This window comes from Stegodyphus dumicola, chromosome X1, assembly GCF_044657685.1.
Source record: "Stegodyphus dumicola isolate Sdum_Otavi_A_Nest chromosome X1, ASM4465768v1".
In the NCBI taxonomy this organism is placed as follows: Eukaryota; Metazoa; Arthropoda; class Arachnida; order Araneae; family Eresidae; genus Stegodyphus; species Stegodyphus dumicola.
In genome coordinates, this window is record NC_140780.1 from 155,111,036 (window position 1) to 155,132,365 (window position 21,330).

The 21,330-nt window shown below is 34.2% G+C and overlaps 1 protein-coding gene across 1 annotated transcript in view; it reads left to right on the forward strand.

The window, feature by feature from the left end:
* The first annotated feature begins 1,200 nt into the window (after positions 1-1,200).
* The window catches only part of LOC118180903 (uncharacterized), a 51,299-nt gene continuing 31,169 nt past the window's right edge, over positions 1,201-21,330 (forward strand). Inside the window, exons 1-2 of the mRNA XM_035349979.2 lie at positions 1,201-1,312; positions 1,931-1,970. Of these exons, the coding sequence (XP_035205870.1) occupies positions 1,940-1,970 (31 nt within the window). The 5' untranslated portion in view covers positions 1,201-1,312; positions 1,931-1,939. The remainder of the gene's footprint in view (positions 1,313-1,930; positions 1,971-21,330) is intronic.

Here is a 21,330-nt window from a genome sequence, read left to right on the forward strand (position 1 = left end):
ACAGCCCTAGAGTGCTTTGACATAATCTTAATAATACACTGAGTCTGAGCAAGTTTCACTATATGCTGAGTTGGAATTAAACACTGAGTTAACTTAAACGAAGAAAGACTATCAAGACAGAACTGGAACTCACTGCTTTAAATTCGTTTTGATTCCCAAATTTTGTTTGCTTTTTAAGAGAAGGGTCCTATCCTTGAAATTGATAAAGGTGTAGGGTTTTCCTTATTTTGCATAACAAATTTATTTTAAGTATGATTCCTATTCTGAACTTCTCAACTTCCTCTCACATTCTCTCGCCAGGATGTAAATTTAAAGTTAAGTGAAGTGCTTATTTAAACGGGTGAATCTCGCTAGCCAAGAGCATGTTTCATTGTTGTTTGGCTGTTACGCGACTAAGCCTCTGGGCCATATCGGATTAATCATCACGCCGGTTAGGTTTTTGTGATTCCACCTGTTAAGGGCAACTTAAGCACTATTCATTTTAGGTTTGACTTAAAATATATTCTACGTTTACTTTTCACCGCAAGTTGGACGGTGACTTTCTGTTAACTGTTTTGAATTAAATTTAAAGGGTTATTTTTCACCCTTCTTCCGAGTCGGTAGTTTTCTTCACGCCTGTGCGAGAATTCGCCAGGTCATTTTAGGATCTACTTTGGTTTATGTGGAACAAGAGAGAAAAACATATATAGGTTCCCCTCCCCATAATTTGCACCAATCTAAGTTTGCTTTTCTGCTTAACTTTAGATCCTGCATTTATCATTTAATTCAGTTCATTCTAAATTTATCTGGTTATTTCTTCACATTTGTTACACGAACGTTATTCTCGAATAAATAAATATTTTTCAGCTGAATAAACATGAAAGTTAATTGCTGAAAAATTAATATGATGTTTATTTTCCATCACTGAAGACATTTTTCAAAGAAACGTACCATCAATTAGCTTTATGACCGTCAAAATGAATTCTATGAAAACGGAACCTTATATTAATTATCATAAATCCTCATTGAAAGGTTTATTATTACTTTTACTAAATACTTCAGCTAAAGATAGTGAAAGGGCAGTGTTTTACATTCCGGTACGAGAAACCCCCAGGTGCTTCCTCTTTCTCCGTTTGTTGTCTTTGAGTGACCTGAATTCCTCAAGAAGACCTTCATCAGAAGGCCTTGTATTTCATAGCCATAGACTAAAACTCCACCCTTAACACATCTCGAACTGGTATAATACTAATTAATTCTTTTTTTCTACTTACTCTTTGTAAGTTTAACAGAACAGACAACGACACCAGTGGATTAAGACGTCTGAGACGTCAAAGTGAGTACTATTTCAGATTCCTTTATAAACAAAAGCTAAAAATGGCGCAAATAAATATTTTATAATGCTTTATGTCTTTTTTTTTTTTTTTTTTTTTTTTTTTTTTTTTTTTTTTTTTTACGGTTTTATGAAAGGTGGATGAAACTGTTTGAGTGCATATTCCAGTTAGCAATACCCTCATCAGGATACAATATATGTTTGTTGAATCCAAAATGGATTAAAACCGAACCCTTAATTTGGAACTGTATCTCAGTAACATATGATTGGAAAAAAAGTTTATTTAAGTTTGTTACTTCAAAAAATGATCATTAGTTTTTTCTTACACTTTTCTGAAAGCACTACGAAATTTTTTTGAGTCCATATTCCATAATGCAAAACTATATCCTTAACGGGATGCATATATGTTTGGTGAATCCACAAATATTTAAAACTGAATATTTGATTTAAAATTATATGCTTAGTAATAAATAGCTGGGATATTGTTTTTATTACTTAAAGTTTAAAAATATCAAGTTAAATTGGTAAATGCCGTATCATCGGGTACCTCATAAATAATTTTGTTATCTTATCATAAAGAACTTAAGATTTAAAAGTGTCATTTATTTTCTTCTTTTTCAGATCATCATCATGATTCTGAAAACTTCTGCGTTGATAATATGTAAGTAATTTCTAAAATTATTTTCTGTGTTTCATTCAAATTGTTAAACTACAGCGCGCAATTTACTAGCCTTGAAGTACTTGATATTTTTGTAACGCAGAACTAGATTTCCGTTTTGTAGTACAAAAGAAAAATATCTTTTTAAGCAAATATTAAGCTTCGAAGACTAACTTCAATGACAAGTGTTGATGAAAATGTACTCTATCTCGAAAATATTTCTGTTATATAAAAACATTCATCGAGGCTGATCAGTAGGCAAACCCGTAAACACTGGTAATTTCTTTCTGAATTGGATTCTCGGGATGAAATGACTTTATTTCACTTATTGTATAGGTTACTGTTAATGGTATTTATGGCTTTATAAGATGGATGCGAAGGCTGCAACGGAATACGAAGGTTTAATGCTTACAGCTCTGATGCTTTTATACAAAATGCTTAAAATAGTTACATCCGTATAATTTGTTATTGTTAAACAGCATGATAGTTTTGCTTCATTACTATTAAAGGTATCTTGAAGCTTATTCAATAATAAAAATGCATGGAAGAACTATCTTCTTAAGGGACTATGCCTCCGTTGAGAGTTTTCGAATTTCGATGGGTTTAAGAAAAATTAGCTCGCATTCACGTTACATATGGGATAAACCAGCGAAGATGCTATTAAGAGAACGAATATTCAGATATTTAAATTTGAAGAGTATTGTTTTACATTAATTCGGATACTTTTTTATAGTATGCAATATCCCAAGTTTCTGTCTTTTGCACAGTACAGTGAATATGACTGGTTGAACTTCCTGTACCGCCATTAGAGGCTTAACAGGGCTTAAAGGAGCTATTTAATTAAAGAAACATTGAGATGTAAAACAAGGCCTAAATCAGGCCTATTAAGCAGTTGAACTACCACCTTACTACCTGAAATAACTTAAAATAGAATAAACAACTAAAATATGAACTTAAGTCTAGGAGCTGGTGAGATTTACCAGCTACACCAACAAAAGCACATTATTACATACTTTGTAAAATATAACACATGTTACTTGCATGCATAAAAATATGTTACATATACAAAGAATTAAAATAACAGAATATCATAAACATTCTAGTTTTCCTTTAAACAGACAGGGAAATTTTAAACACAATCAATATATAAATTCATTTCATTTACAGACACATATTTTATGAAATTTGACAGTTTCAATTTAGTCACTGTATTTTTACTTAGATCCTTTAGACTTTAGAGTATTAAATTTAGCAATATCTGGAATAAATTTTAGAGCAATATTTTTCATAGAAGAGCATTTAACAACAGGTGCTCATTATCGACATTACTCATGCCACATGGACAGGCACAATTTTTAATCGAAAACCTATTATAATAAAAGGGAAAGTGTCCATGGTTAGTTAAAGCTTGGTTTAGATACTTGTCACTTAGGCATCTTCTCTCACTTACAGTTGAGACTAAATTATAAGTGAATCTTCCTTTAGAATCTGGATCGTTCCACTTTGCTTGCCATAGAGTCAAACTTTTTCTTTTCAACAAGAATTTCAAACTGTCAAAGGAAGTCTTTACTTCAAAATCAATAATTTGATTTTCAGTGGTAGCCTTTGCTAATCTATCTGCTAACTCGTTATCAATGTTGTAGAATCGTTAGGTTAATTGGAAGCAGGAAAGCTGAAAAATATGCAACGCCTTCGCCGGGAATCGAACCACTGACCTCTGAAATACCGGCCCAGCGTGCAGAACCACTTCACCACGAAGGCACGCTAGGGGAGCGGAAGAAATACCTTATGCACTCCCCTTTTAAAAGGGTTTAAGGGGACCTAGTCGCCAAATCCTGGGTGCGGAGAATCATCATCCACAACCCTTTTAGTTTGGGTGCCACTTGTAGAGTCATTAGGTTAATTGGATGCAGGAGAGAAGAAAAATATGCAATGCCTTCGCCGGGCCTCTGGAATACCGGCCCAGCGTGCAGAACCACTACACCATGAAGGCACGCTAGGGAAGCGGAAGAAATATCTTATAATGGCACCAATATGACTCTTCGTCCAAAAGAGTTTAATATCTCTGAAAGCGCTAAGAAAAATGAGCATGTTTTTTATCTGTTTAATTAGGTCGTTACTTGGACAAATATCCGTAACTGAAACCATTGCGCTTTCGCAGTCACTATAGATTTCTACAGGATCTATCGCAGAATTGAAAATAAGCCAATACAAGGCCTCTCGCGGGACGACTAACTCTGCCTGATAGACAGAGGCATTGTCAGAAAGTCTATATTTGTAAACTTAGTTTCTAATATGAGAACACACAAAAGGCTGCATCTACATGACCATTTAATTTAAATCCATCTGTAAAAATCGTGTAGCCTGTCATATTGAGGAGGCCTTTATGCCAATTCAACCTTTTCAACAAAGCTGGATGAATGTCTAAGCCTTTCTCAAAATCTAGTCAAAATCTCTAGCTGAGAAGATCTCACTGAAACAATCGACAGTTTTATTACCAGGTTTAATTTAAAGATAGCATATTCTTTTTCCGCTAAAATATCGATCGGAGGACATCCAGCCAAAATCTGAAGAGCTACTGTGGAAACAGTTCTAAAACACTTAGTAATCCTCAATAAAGCGATTCTTTGAATTTGCAAAATTTTGTTACTCATTCCGACCGTTCCAGTTCACCATGTGCCACATGCATACAAGATCTTTCTCTCAATAGCTCTTTTATATAAACTCTTAAGAACTTTACCTTGGAGATTCATTTTACTAAGTCTATTAAGAATATGGGTGCATTCGATTTTTATTTGATCTAGGTGAGGTATAAAAGTGAGCTTTTCATCGATCGTAATGCCCAAATATTTGATATTCTTAGAACCTCTAATTGGTTGTCCATACAGTTTGCACCTAGGATGTATTGATCTAGTATTAGTTTTGGCAATACCCAAAAGAAAGCTCTTCTTTGGATCAAATTTGAGTTTAACATGGAAAGACCACTTCTCCAATTCTTGAGTGGCGAAACTTAGAGCTTTATCAATAGTATGGCGACCACTTCCCGTGGCCAATAAAAGAAAATCGTCAGCATAAGCTTGTACACTAACATTTTGTGGTAAGGTTATATTTAAAGCTATATTAGCAATAATATTCCACAAAAGTGGACCAGATATTGAGCCTTGGGGACAACCCCTTTGGTAATTTCTGTGATGCCACTTATTACCATCATATAAGGAAACTTTTCTTCCATTCAGAAAATCACATATTAATAAGAAGATATTACTTGGACATTTCATATTTTTTAATTCCTTTAATAAAATTGGCCACCAAACATTGTTGAAAGCGCTCTTTACATCTAAGGACAAAATTGCAATATGTTTACCATTCCTTCTATTTCGAAGGATGTCACAAATTAATTTATCTATAGCCTGGGTAATGCTTTTACCGCGCATAAAACCTAACTGATTTTTATTTAAAAGATTATTTGATAATAAATAATAGTGCAACCATTGTGTCATGAGTTTATCCAGTACCTTGCCCCAGGAAGGCAGTAAGCAAATGGGGCGAAAAGAGCAAGGATTTTCTTTATCCTTTCTTTCTTTGTTGAACAAAACCAAATCAGCCTCTTTCCAACATTCAGGAAAAATCCCCCTCCGAAGACATTCATTCAGAATAGCTACAAAGCACTTTTTATTACATTCCAAGCTTTCTAAAATAATATCCATTGTCAGGCCATCTTTACCAGGAGCTTTTCCTTTATTTAACTTTTTAAGAGTAAATTCCATTTCATCCAAAGTAAAATCATAATCATTTACGGTCTCTGGAGGTATCCTACAATCTGATCTATCTTGATAATGACATGATAGATCACCATAAGGAGTATCACAAGGAAAGTGATATCGTAGGAGGTAATTTACTGTCTCATCTATATTCTTAGTATAAGACCCATCTTGATATTTCAAAGAGGCAATTTGTAAAGCTGGTTTATATTTATTAACAGCAAGAAATGCCAAAAGGTTGATGAATATTCAAAGTGTCACATAGTTGTTCCCAAGCACAATTTTTACTAATGTTGATTTCTCGTTTATATTCAGCTAATTTCTTCTTATATTGAATCTTTAACAAATTTTTCTCTATACGATTGTAACATCTCTGAAATTTTCTTCGGTACAGTCGAGCTTGCCTTCTTAAAACAGCCAGTTTTTCGGACCACCAATGCACCTGTTTACCCAGAGCGTTGCTCTGTTTAAATTTGTTCATCTTCTTATTTTTCTTACAGATATCCACTATTGAGTTAGTAAGATTTTTAATATAAATATTTAAATCAGAAGTATTTTCTAAATTTTCTTTGGAAACTTGATTTATAAAGTTATACAGTTCTGCACGAAAATTTAGCCAATTCAAGTCCCAAATATAGAAACGTTCAAATTTCTTCTCACTAAGTAAGTTGTTTAAAAGTTCAGTCTCAATGTAGCGATGATTGCTACATGATATATCCATAGAAACAGACCAATTCAGGACAAAAAATTGTAAGGTCTATCCAGCTCTCGCCTCTGGCACCAGAAAACGTAGCCGGGCTATCAGGACTATTAAGAACATTCAAATTGTTTATCGAGCAGAATTCAATTACAGCATCACCTTTTGGATCTATTGAGTTATCATAAGGACCCCATAGGGGACTCTTAGCATTGAAATCTCCGCAAATAATTATTTCCGAGTCTTCATGCGAATCACTAATACTGTTAATGTAATATAAATAGTCATTCAAAGCATCATTAGGGGGTAATAAACTGAAACAAAAACTATGTTTCTATTATTAATGATCACTTTGATAGCCACTATATTCGAGGAATCATACAAAAGCATTGTTGGAGAGCTGTCAAACAGAACGATTGCCGCTCGTGGATACAGTGAATATGTCGTCAAAAAGAATAAGTAACTACAGTTTTGCTACAAAACGACTGAGAGGAAATGAGGAAGTTAAGTTTTAGTAAAATTTTAAGATATAAATTTCAAAATGCCTTTCCGCTTTGTGACTGAATCTCGTTCAATATAGTTCTTCGCAAATTTCTGCAAATCTTGCACTATTGAGAGTATATGAGTTAGCACAAAGTATAGGAAGACCTCTCATGACGACCACTTGCAAGGTTTTATATTAATCAATCAGTTACTTTCTTAATTGGTCTGAACTTTCCCTTCTATATTTGTCGGCTTCTATCGGGACGCAAATTAGTTAATGTATATGAACACTAAGTTCTTGAATTCAAGGAAACCACCCATGAAGTTTTGCATCTGTTGTCTCTCCTAACTGGGGTTTCTTTAAAGTGCTAGTACTAGCAGCTTAACATAGATTGCTGACACTAACATGTACATATATATCAATCTATCAATTCAAGAGAGAGCTACTGGCAGCTACTGCTTATTTTCACGCTATTACTTCTCCCTGCGACTGAATCATTAGAAGACTTTCAGGGACGATGAAGAATTTCAAGCAAGAAGATGACTGGGAGAAAGACATTCTTCAAATGCATGGTAATGTCTCTTTTTCTTTGATCCATCAGTACCCGAGGGGATAAGCATAAAGAACATTGATAATTTGTCCCGGATTTACTTTCTGATAACGAGCTAGTTGCAGGGGATTTTCGTGGTTTTTCTTACATACAGTGTGAATATGAGGCATTTCGTTTCAATATATTCTTCGAATAATCGTTCTAAAGTCATAAACTTCTCGCATACTTTGCCATAATCAATTAACAAACTAGTTTCTATTTCCAAAGGTGTTTTCCCCCATGTCTAACGTGTATACGAGCCAGTTTCGCTTAGAAAATCCTCCACGAAGGCATCCCTCTCCTTAGGCAGATAGCCCTAGCGTGCATGGTCGTAATCTCAATAAAACAAACCAAAACAAATTATTTCTAAAGAAGAGGAAGAAATTCTGCTAAATGAACAAGATGAAATCCTGCGTGCATCCTTAACTGAAGCTCTGACAAGTTAAAACAATTATGTCCTAATCTAGGAAGCAATAAAACGGTTGATTTACTTGATGAAGTTTAAGCTGCCTTGAAAGAGGAAGTGATTAATGGAAGGGCAAAAATGACATAGACAATTTAGATGACAGTTTTAATAAGTGTTTTCAAAGCTACTAAACAAAATTTATAATTCAAAGTTTTTGTAACGTTCTTTTTTTTTTACACATGAGGTCTAACTAGAATAATGACTCTGAAGGAAAGTAGCGTTTTAATGTATGCAATGTATGCTAATATATGTTTTACACATACTCTTCGCCCATGCACAATTTGAATAGTCCTCATCATAGACACGAAAACATATATTATAAAATATTCAAAAAATCTCTGTTTCAAAAAATTAAAAATAAGATGAATTTTTTCCAAGGTTTGTTATAATTGCTACATTATTCACCATTTATTTTTAAATTAATTTTAAATTTTATAATGTTGTTATTAAACTGATGTAACCCCTTTCTATTCTATTATTTAATAAAAGACAAGAAGCTTGAACACGATGCAATTATTAGACATACTGATGATTGACGTCATCGATAATTACGTTCTCTGAGGCAACCATTTCTGTAGAACATAAAAATCATTCAGAATCACAGGACTCATAGTACTTAACTTTTCATATCTAAGATATAAAAATGGTAATCCAAAATTTTACTCAGTATAAAATAAAACCTCTAATTTGCCTAGTAGTGGGTACTACTAAAAGAAATACGCTATTTTCGGATTATCCGTACCCCCGGTCTCAAATTCGGTTCAGTTCTCGTGTTTTTGGTACATTTCAAGTATACACCCGACACCTGACAACAGACAACCAACGCACTCACATACCACACACTACTTAGAGTAGATATAGATTTGCAAACTATACGTTGAGCCGTTATTTCGCTGAAGTGGCTGTAAAAATACAAATATCGGCCACATACATTTTTGATCTCTTTCAAAAAATTTGTTTCTTCTATTATTATTATTATTATTATTGTAATATCTACTTGTTAAGCTTTTGATGTGACAGCTGAAGTACGTGCAGGAACCAGATAGGAGAAGGGTTAAAAGAACCCTTTATTAGATTCTTTAAAATTCACAATGCGTCGACCTGACGCTAACAAGTTACGCCTCGCTCGGGCGGTAACTCAACTAACAAGAACTAACTTAACATTCAAAGATATTAACAAAACAGTAGAATTTCTTCCTAGGCATAGATAATCCCGTACTTAAAACTGCGTCGAAGTTTTGTTGCAGCAAAGTAATAGCTGTTACGCCACTTTAACCAGTAATAAATTCAGAACCAGAAGCTCACGCTATAAAGGACAGTGCTTGCCCACACTCTCTAACTTTCCCTTCTAGAACTCCGTATTTAAGCCTTTTCACCTTATGGTAGAATTTGCATTTCTTCACGCGCGATACCAAATTTAAATATTCTGATATTGGCAATTAGGAGAATGAAGGCTTATAGGAAAGAAGGCAAAAACTTAAACTTATCTGGTGATTCAAAATAATTGTAAATCGCTACATTATTATATAAGAACAGAAAAGTGCCTATGAGTCGTAAAGAGAGACAAACAAAAATTTTCCGCAAATTCAGTAATTCTCTAATGAGTTGGCGACATTTCGTTGGGGTGCAGATAATCAGAAAATACCTCATTAAAGAAAAGGACAAGTAGAAAAATTATTTTTCCATTTTTAAAAAATTAAAACAATCTAAAAATTGACAAAATATTAAAACATGCAGATTTTGGACAATATTAAATAAAATAAAAATTCTTTAAATAGTTTGACCATATGTTTTCTTTACATCATAGATTTATATCTTTTTTATATCTGTTTAAATCCTGGATGTCCGACGTTCAGGAGTCATGCGGACATGCGCTTCTGACCTGTCTTAATTTGGCCATTGGCCAAGTTAAAACAATTTAAGAGGGCATTATTCCATAAATTCATACCAAAGGGAAACGTGTAGAATTACAACATTTATTAACGACCACAGTATTATATACATTATTACTGAATCTGAAAATATTACATTTACTTTATAATTCAAAGGATACTTAAACGTAAAAAAATATGAATGCAAACATTTTTAATGTTTCTGAATTCCAGTTTGTCTGTATCTTGTCTGAGTCGAAGGGTCTGAATCTAATCGAAGAAATTTTCGGCGGATGCTTTTATTCTTATTTGACTTTTCTAGTCTTCATATATTGGAAAATTGTCGTTTGCAAGTATACATGTTTTCAGAAAGAGACATCATAAACTGGGAAAGTTCGTTAAATACTAAGAAGTTTTTTTTCAGATGAGTAAAAATCAATATAGAAATATTTTATTTATGTTTCTCATATGAAAACGTTACGTTTCCCTTTCTTCGATATGGGATGCATCTCTGATTATACGGACTCATAAAAGTAAGTTGGGCATGATTTTAAATCACTACATTTTGCTTTATTGCAAATTTGTGGTCTTAGTTTTCATACCAAAATAATTAGAAAGTTTAAATTTTAACTGTAGGGACGGGAGAGTTAACCCTCATATGCATAGAAGCTCTGTTGCAATGAGACCGCCGCCCTTAATCAGCCAGTTCGTAGAAAGACGGCAACCTGCAGCAAAAAGCGCAGTGAGGATTGTACGATACGCGGAACTTATATCTGTTATTATTGTTCCACCAAATCAGATAGTTTTCAGCAATCTTCAGCTGTACATACAGCCACCTATTGCAAAATGCATCATTTGTTACCTTTGCTATAATCATAACAGACATGTTCTGGATTACATGAATGGAAGTAGAATATTGCTTTGACATTTGCAAGGCAAGCAACTAACGAATTTCATATTGAAATTTATATATTATACGGTTAAAAACATCTTTCTAGTTACTTTGCAGTGTAAATTATCAAATGACTTTTCTAGTAATACTGTTTAAAATCAGGTGCACTTTTTATGGGGGTAGGCAACCCTGTACAATACTAATATTTCATTTGAAAATTCGGAAATAATCAAACCTACTTCAGAATAAAAATGAGAATGAGAATTATCAATGAAATGAGAAAACTATGAGAGAGCAAATATACTATTTACCTGTTTGGGTTTAATTTAATATGGCAAAACTGGTGAGGGCTATTTGCCTAAAGGAAAGGATGTCTTCTTAGAGGATTTACTCCAATACACTGAAAAAGTAGGTGTCTTCAGAAATATCTTTTTAAAGCTTTTAAATCAAAGAGCGATAAATACCGCATATCTGTCGCTACTTACTTAACTCTATTCCGTGGAGTAAATTAAGTTGTTATTCTTAATGTGGAATTGATGCAATTACACTACAATTTGAAATATTATTATTGAAATATAATTTAGTTGCTTTTGACTTTACAGACTGAATGAATTAAGCTACTGTTGTTAATGTAAAACTGATGCAATTGTACAGTAATTTCAAATTTTTTCAAATGCTCCCCACAAATGGCCGTTCATAACATCAAATTGTTTGTTACATGAACTAGTCTGTCTCTTTTAAATCAATGATGCGAAATAACTACCTTCAAGAAATGCCGAATATTACACTTAAAACACTAGCATATACTAACAAAAACTGATATAGTATGCAATAATAAGGAGTGCATTAATTATCATCTTACGCTATTCTTAGTAAATACATAACTTCTAGAACAAACACTTCATATACATAAATGAGCAATACTAAGTCTGAGTTTCTAAAATGACAAAGCATATAAACCATAAGTTCCATAAACTTAATGCAACAGACATTAAATATCAGACTACGGTTAAATATCAACAAGCTGGGTTAAATAATACAGTGGAAGCCCCGTAAATTCGAACTCAAAGTTTCTCAGAAAAGAGTTCGAATAATCCGAAGTTCAAATTATTCGTTGTTAAGAGAAAATATTGTAGAGTCTTCTAGAATGTTATGGAATTTTACTTCTGTAGAACTCGGCTGAAAAGACTAAGTAGCGAATTCTTGCTAGGTCTTGGAAGAAACAGATGACTTCAGAAGAATGTTTAAATAACCTTTTTATTAGAACTTAACATAAAATACATTCGCTCGGTGCTCACAATCAACCACTACTTGTGGCTAAGTAACTTAACAGAAAAATAAGACGTAAAAATCACAATAAAGTAAGGCTGGCTACACGACTGCCTCCTTTATCTAAACCGTTAAATAGGCTTCACAGCAAAGTCAAACCTAGAATATCAATATAATCTAAAGAGATTGGCTAAGCACCAACTATTCAGGTATAAAGCTACTTCAAACATGCGGCATAAATTCGGAACTATCTCTGCACTCGAACTCTTAACCCGTTGCTTAAATACTGTTTCGGAACTCACTTAGATTTGCATACTACTTCATTAAAATTTACATTCTGGCAGGAAACTGAAATCAGAAGGGAAAGACTAAGTAGACTAAAACTAAAAATAATTGGTTAGAATAAAATAAGGTTAACTAGATAAGGTTAATTAAATAAGGTTAAAAAATAAAATAACTTTAAAAGTGTATTACTGAAGAAGAAAAATCTCCTAGTGTGTATAACTCCAGAAAATATATCCTGCTATGCTATCTAAAATTAAACATATTAAAAAGCAATAAAAACTTACCTTAATCATAAAATGAAGAAGAAAATATGCACCAAAAAGTAAATTTTAATTAAATTATATGAATTACACTTTGGGAAAAAACTAAAAATGGATGCAGCAGATATTCAACCTGCATGGAATTCAGTTCTGGAAACTTACTGTGGCAGGTTGCGTTATCCACAAATAAGATAATTTTACACTTTTCCTTCGAAAACTGTTTATCTAATCCTTTTAACTAGTTGCTGAAGATATCTCGTGTCATCTATGTTTTTACATCGGATGCATAATCAAATAGCAAATTTCGAATTCCTTTAAAACACAATGGATACTTGGACTGTTCAATCACGAAGAATTTAAGCTTTTCGTTACCATCCATATTAGCGTAAACTAAAAGCTGTAATCCTCTGTTTACTGCTTTTACTTCCTACGCAGGCATCCCCTTTCAAATGTAATGTCTTGTTTGGCAAGCGTTTATAGTACAATGCAGTTTCATTCTCATTAAAAATATCTTTCGGCAAGTAAGTAGAGAAAAGCCTTGGCAGTTTACTACCGACATTAGTGCATATGTCTTCGTTTACGTCAGAGCACTGGCCACATACAGTTTGATAAGAAATGTTGTGCCTTGACTTAATCGAGACAGCGATCAATTACTGCATTTAAAATCTTCAATACCCCTTCGACTTGCCAATTCATTAGACTTCGTCTGCAATAGGGGTCCATTTATCGGGAAATTTCGAGATCTAGCCTCCTGGAACCATAGCAGTAGAGCTTTTTCTAGATTTTCTTGGGACGCATTTCTCATGCGTTTCCTTTCTCTACCAAATTTAGGACTTCCTATAACCTAAAATTGATTCCCTGCTTTTCAAATAAGTTGACAAGGTATTTTTTAATACTATAGTCATTTGCTAACTTTGTTTTACATTCACCATTCTCTACTTTATTTAAAATTTCTACTTATGTCTCCAAAGTTAGAGTTGTTTACTTTCTACGTGTAGACATCCTGAACTTTTACAAGTTGACACCACACACTGAGGAAGAAAAATTAGAGCACATTAACTTGTCTGCACTGCAGGTATAACTGACTCAGCTCTTTAGAATCTGTAGTAAGGACTAGTTTTTCTTCCTGAAGTTCTAAGAACACTAATAACAAATCAACAAATGATTCTTCCTACCCATTCATAAAGGGTTCTAAATGAATACAAGGAAAGAGGCCCGAGAGCTTTGTCCGTTAAGCACTGATAAGAGGTGGATAGTAGGACAATAGTCACTAACATTTAGCCGAAATGCAATTGTCTAGGAATGCAGGCATGTGCCTTTTTACACAGAAAAGTGATACAGATGATTTTGACACTCAAAGTAATAAATAATATTTTCTCCGTTAAACGAGGAAAAAGAATTTTTTTTGTCAAATTTTTAGTTCTAATGAACCGAAGTGATAAAAATTTAGTTTGAATTAATAAGATATTTTTAACATTAATTCCAATACAAGATTTTGGGCGCTTTGGATTAGTTCGAATTAACCGAAGATTCGGATTAACCGAGTTGAAATTAACGAGCGTTCACTGTTTTTAGACCATTTCTTCCTAAATAACTGAGACATTTGCTGGACCCGTTTCCAGCGATTACGAAATGATAGTTTATAGTAGTATAATGGTAGTGAAAGCAGCACCTGTGTTCCTTCGTGCAGATATTTATGGTGATAATGTCGTTATTAATTTAATTTAATTCATTTATTTTTCATCTTGTCTTTCTTTTTTCATAAATATGTTTTGTCTAGTTGTTGAGTTAATCAATTTGTAAATGCTAATTTACAGTTGAATGTGAAGAATCTTAAGAACTGCTAAGCAAATAATCGCTTAAGTTTCTGTGACAAGAAACTTGTTGTTTCTATTAAATCTTATTCAAATAATATTTAACAGAACTCCGTCTTGGAGCCGACACTTGGGCTTGAACTTAAGAGGCTAAGAAATAAACTAAAACTAATCTAAACTAAAGAGATATAACCGAAGCTATCAAGATTCTAACCGAGTTGGCCCCTTAACGCTAATTGACTGCGAGGCTATCAAGGGCCTGAGTACGGCCGAGCGTAATAACAGCTTGGAGATAGATTAGCCAAAAAGGCGGACGCACGCTAATCAGAAACTCTGATTCTCTCTAACTCAGCAAATAGAACTTCGCGGTTAAATACCGCTTTTCCTCATTATGTATTCAGACGTGATTCTAAAACTACGTTCTGGCCGGAAGTAGACAAACTGGCAGTTGAAGTTAAGAATTTGACAGGAAAGGAGTTTAACTCAAAATTTAACTGTTAATAAAATTAACATAGTTCTTACATAGTAAAAAAAATGGTAAAAATATGAATTCCAACATATACATCGGTGCTTCTTTTTGTTAGTGTGGGATTGTATGAGCAAGGGTTTATATCAATATGAGCTTTGATCGGTATGGGTATTTGTCGCGTGGATAATTATCACAGTTGGCATTTTTATATGGGCTTTTGTCGCGTGAGCTTTCGACCAGTGTATTTTTGTAGAGTGGACTCGTCCATTGATTGTGAAGCATCGTTCGTTTGAGCTCCGTATTTTTTGGCTTTTTTAAGTGTGATTAAAAGGTGAATCAATGACAATTTTTATTATGATGTGTTTATGAGGTGTCCAGTTCCCTGTGGAAGCAAAATTTCTGGTGTGCATCTAGCTTTTAACAAGCAGTGGATATTTTAATATCTTGAGTGTCGGTAAGCACTGAGTTTCAAAATGGCAGCTTAATAAAACCGAAATTGTTCTATCGTCAAACTACTGTATGTGCAAGAAGATGCACCCTGTGGAGCAACCACGTGATAATTGGATATGATTGAAGCGTTAATGTGCTTCCGCAACTTGGTTCTACTGTGAGTAAAGCAATTGTTTAATTGCATTGGTTATCCTGAGAAATAACTTTTAAATTTCTTTTCTTCTAAGTGTTAATGGTGTGGATTAATTATTCTTTTTTTTATTATAATTTAACTTGGCTCCCAGCTTGTTTATCAAGTATATTTCTTTTTTCTTTTTTTTTTTTTTTAACTGAATAAGATTTTGTATCTAATAATTTTTTTCTTTTATAATGTTTTTTATTCCATAAAATAAGTTGGTTCCCTTAATAGCAATTATATGAGACAGTCCCAGTCTTTATCCTAGTAAATATTTACTTTTAAATTATGTTTTTCCCCCTCCCATAACTGGGGTTTTGTAATACTGTTGATTTCTAATTACCTTTTTTGTAATTTTGTTTTTTTAATAGTTTTAAAAAATAATAATGATAATAATTGTTTAAAATTCATACCACTGGTTCGATTCTGCGTAACAGCAATCACTTTCCCATTGAATACTGTTTTATTATTACTATGCTAAATTTATTCTGTTTATTGATTCTGTATTGACTGTAAACGATTTACTGTAAGGGAAGTATTAATACTGGTAAGCTATTTTCAATAGAAGCGTAGTGCTTAAAGTATTCAGATACTTAATGTTTACATTGTTCATTGTACTTATATACATTTTTACTGTTACTGATGGCTCAAATTTCGGCTTCAGCTCCTCCATCGGTAACTTCTGAAGCTCAAAGTGTCCCTCCTTGTGATTCATCTCTTACTCACGCACATAAATTCCTAGCCCAAAGTTCAGATGTGTTCAAGCTTATTGGAGCAGAGAGCTCTAAACATAGGTTAAATAAGGGACTCTTTTCCACGCCTTTCAACTTGCTTTAAATATAATTTCTGATCAATTTCAATTAATTTCAAATCAACGTGGACAAATTGATTCTCTGCAAAAGGTGGTTGCGGTTCTGGAGCCTACAGTCCCACCAGTTACATCATCAGACCTGCAGACTTCGGAGGATCGTTCTAAAATTGATTCAGATCCTACTTTTACCTTATTTCAACGTAAAAAGAAAAAAGCCTCTCGTCCACAACAATTGACTGATCACGTACTCTTACTAGTTCCAACTGACCAATCTATTACTCCAAAGATTCTACAAGATAAATTGGCCTCTTCAATTAAACCTTCTAAGTTAGGTATTCCAATTAAACAAATCCGTCCAACTCGCAGTAACGAGTTGTTGATTAGGTGTGAGACAAGCGAACATTTACTAAAACTTAAAGAGATAATTTCGAGTGAAGAAAATCTATCGCGATCAGTTAAACTGCGAGAGCCAAAACCATTCTGTGACTCGATTATATTATTTGGAGTCCCTTCGGACTTTACTGCGGACGATTTAATTTCAGCATTGAATTCACATCTCCCAGCCATTAGAGAAAACTCAATTAAACCAAGAACCCCTCTTTCAAGACCTGATTCTAGGAAAAATTGGATTATTAGTCTGGATCATGATTACTTTAATAGATTGGGTCATCAAGGTAGGATTTTTCTTGGCTTCACGTCCTGTCCCTATCGGCGTTACGTGCGTATAACATGTTGCTATAATTATCAGGAGATAGGTCATATTAGCCGAGGGTGCCAGAATAAACCAAAGTGTGCCCAGTGTGCTGGATCTCACGACGCTCCAATAACAGATTGCCAAGAACAACCATCTTGTGTAAATTGTGTAATTTCAAACGAGCATAAGGGAACAACATTTGATTGCACTCACACGGCATTTTCAACAAAATGTCCGACCTATCGATAGAAATTGAAGCAGCAAATCAGCCAAATGAACCGGGAATAGAGATATTAGGCCCTTTAAGTAGAACTTCGTTGAAATTTATACAATGTAATTTACAGAGATCTATAGCGGCAACGAGCAACATTCATCAAATACAGCTTGAACTGGGGTGTACAGTGGGTCTTTATCAGGAGCCGTATATTACGTCCAAAAATTTACTAATTGGCTCTTTATCTTCTAACAAAACATTTCTTTCCTTAAAACATCTGGCTGCAATCGTGTACTATGGACCTTTGTCACCACTTTTGTGGAAAGAAACTGAGCACAGCGTTTCGATTGATACCCTTGAAGGAAAATTGCTAATTATTTCAGCTTATTTTCCGATTAGTAAGGACATAGATGCATTATTACACGAATTAGATTATCTAAAGGAAAACCCAATTGGAAATGTTGTATTAGGTGGAGATTTTAATGCTGCCAGCACCCTTTGGGGATATCCCTATGAAAATTCTAGATCCCTTCCGCTTTTGGACTTTATAGATTCTCAAAATTTGATTCTTCTTAATGAATCAGATGCTCCTCCAACCTTCGATACTTTACATGCCAAGGGTTGACCAGATTTGACTCTTACTTCTCCTTCCATTTCTCCTTTTATAGAAGATTGGACAGTAAGTGATAGCATTACATTGAGCGATCACCGAGCTATTACTTTCAGTTTATCTCCAACTCTAAGATCCTTAGGCAAATTAAGATTTAAAACGTTCTTTGGAAGAAAAGATAAATTTTGTAGCTGTTTTTCTCCTCATATTTCATCATTAATTCGTTCTTTTCAAGATTGTAGCTCAACTTCAGATCTGGATAACACTTACAATAAAATGACTGCACTTTGCATACAAGCTTGTAAAAATGCTTTCAAAATGAGAAGGTTTTGTCCGCGTACAGCAACTTCCTGGTGGACTGAAGAACTTACAATTGAGCGAAGGAAGTTACTGAAATTGCGAAAACGAGCACAAGCCACCTATGAAGTTATAAATCGTGCTTCATTATTTCAATAGTATAACAAATCTCAGGCTTTGTACAAAAAAAAAAAAAAAAAAAAAATTAGGGAAACCAAATTATCGTCTAGGAGAACGTTTTGTACCAACACCCAACAAAAGTACGGCTCAGTTTTCCAAATTGCTTTCGATAAAGTTTTCCAGCCTTGTTCTCTTCCAATACAAATTTTTCCTTCGGCTACAAGTTCACAGCAAGTGGTAGCACATGTATTAAGATCGCTTTTCCAAGAAGATTTACCAGAAGAAGATGATTCAACGCAGCGAGAGTTACGTTTTAAATTTAATAACCATGCTTCATCTTTCTCTTTCCCAGAATCTCTACCAAATTTTTTGGAATTAGAACGCATTATTAATCACCTAAATTTAAAGAAGGCTCCCGGACCAGACGGCCTAGATAATGTTGTTGTTCGACTGTTGTTCAATATTGCACCGGACTTGATCATCGCATACGTCCAAACCTGCTGGCGACTCCGATACATTCCGAAAGAATCGAAAAAAGCAGAAGTCGTACTTTTCTTAAAACAGCACAAAGATCCACTTAGACCGCAATCCTACCGGCCAATTTGTTTAATACCAGCTTTAGGTAAGCTCTTGGAGAGGGTAATTTTAGGGCGTCTGCAGTATTATTTTACAGAAAAATAGTATACTACATCCATCACAATATGGATTTCAAAAAGGGCGCTCTACAGAGCATGAAATCTACGACCTGATTTCGTCACTACAATCGAATAGGAACGAGCATTTGCACTCGATTTTGATCAGCATCGATATACAAGGAGCTTTTGACTCCCTGTGGTGGCCGGACATAATAGACGCTCTGGTCACCATGGGGTGTCCAGTAGATATCATTGACCTCATTCGAAGTTATCTGCAAGATCGTCATATCCAAGTGACTTTAGATTCAGGACATTATGATCAAGAATTAAAAAAAGGGTGTCCTCAGGGATCTTGTCTCGGTCCCATTTTGTGGACGATAGTAGCTGACTCTCTTTTGCGACAGTTTGATGGAAAGTCAGACTATAAACTCATAGCTTTTGCAGATGATTTTATGCTAATTGTTAAAGGTAAAATCGGGTATTTCTTCTGCGGCTCAAGCTTATCTGGATATTATAGCAAATTGGGCACAAAGTGGTTATTTCTACCAGTAAAACTCAAGCAATGTTGATAGGGGCATCTAAACCCCTCAAACGCAAACCACCTTTAAAATTGCAAGGCAAATCTATTAAATTTGTAGGAAGCTTGAGATACCTAGGTCTTATTATTGACTCCAATCTTTCTTGGACGACTCACTTGAAGGCAATCAGAACAAAAGTAATGTCATTGACAATTCACATGAAACGAACAGCTAGTAAGAATTGGGGAATCTCATCGCGGATTTTAAAAATATGGTACTTGACTGTAATAGAAAGAATAATCTTATATTGTTCAGCAATTTGGGCTTACTCTCTTAAGACACATGAGAAACGACTCTTAATTTCTATTCAAAGATCTTTTCTTCTAATGATCAGTCGAAGTTACAGAACAACTTCCAATGATGCTTTGCAGGTCTTGTCCGGCATTCCTCCGTTGGACTTAACAGCAGAAAGGGAAACGGTGCTGGCTCGAGTTTTGCGTCTTCGTCTTCGTCTAACTGTGGAATATTTCACACGATCCTTTTAGTTATGAAACTAGAGCACAGAACTTCTGTGTCATCCAGCACAAAATGACATTTCATGTGCAATAAGGACAACCTTCTTAAATGAGTCAAAAAGTCAATTCCAGATTTACACAGATGGATCTCATTCGGAACAAGGAACAGGATGTGGACTATGTGTAATTCAAAATGGCAAACCAATGCATTCATGGCGTCGCAGACTGAAGCCAGCGAACTCTATCTTTCAAGCTGAATTACTTTCATTAAAAAAAGCAGTACATCTTTCAAGTCAATTTCCATCACAAGTGGAAATTTACAGTGATTCACTTTCTAGTCTGGAGGCCATAAAGGGGGAAAATTCAAGAAATACAATAGTAGCAGAGATAAAAATCCTTCTTCTTAACCTTCCTGCCTCTTCTAGACCCTTATTGAGCTGGGTTCCCGCTCATAGGGGGATTTATGGCAATGAGTTGGCAGACCAGTTGGCAAAAGAAGCGGTAAGAGGGAATAATCTTCCTCAATATTTATTGCCTTTACCATTTTCTTATATTAAGAGATATACAAAAGAGAACTTACTCCAGCAATGGCAAAAAAAGTGGGAACACTCCACAACGGGCAGAAGACCTTTTAAATTTTTGCCAAAGGTCTCGGAAACATTTTTCGTTTCATCTGCAGCGCAGTCAACTTTTCTCACGGGACACGGTCCCTTTCCGTCGTTTTTATTCCGATTTCATCTTAAGAAAGATGACAAATGTCACTGTGGAAGTATTGGGTCTCCAGACCATTTTGCTTTTTCTTGCCCACTCACCGCTGAATTTCATCTGCAAAGACCATCAGACTTATATTGGAGTGAATGGACTAAAACACTATTAAAACGACAAATTCTTCAGCACAGATTAACTCAAATTTTTAATATTTGCAATGAGATGTATACGTTTCCAACAACCTTCGCATAATATTTGCACTATGGGTAGCCTTTTAATTTTTTTTCCCATCTGACATGTTATAATGATAATTGTGTGTTTAACTTCAATTCATAGAATATTTAGCACTATTAAGTACTGGATGTGCTCTGCACTTCCACATGGGAATAAGTTCTGCATTTGGGAATTGTCTGTTTGTATGTTAATATTATAGCCTTTAATTCTGAATTTTTTTGCTATTTTATAGTTATTATTTTGTTCCTTTTATTATTTTTTTGCCATTTTGTTATTATTGTATTATTTTTGCAATTTTGTAAGTTAATTACAATTATTGTTAGCTGGTAAACTGGAATATTCTGACTGTGTAAAAAAAAAAAAAAAAAAAAAAAAGAGAAAAAAGTTCATTACAGTTCTTAGAATATCTGCATTTTCAGTAAGAACAGGAATTTAGAGCTGTATCTAATTATTTTGTATGCATATCGTGTCCATCACAGCTGGGTATAAGTTTCTGTTTTCCAGTAGATTAACTATTTTAAGCAT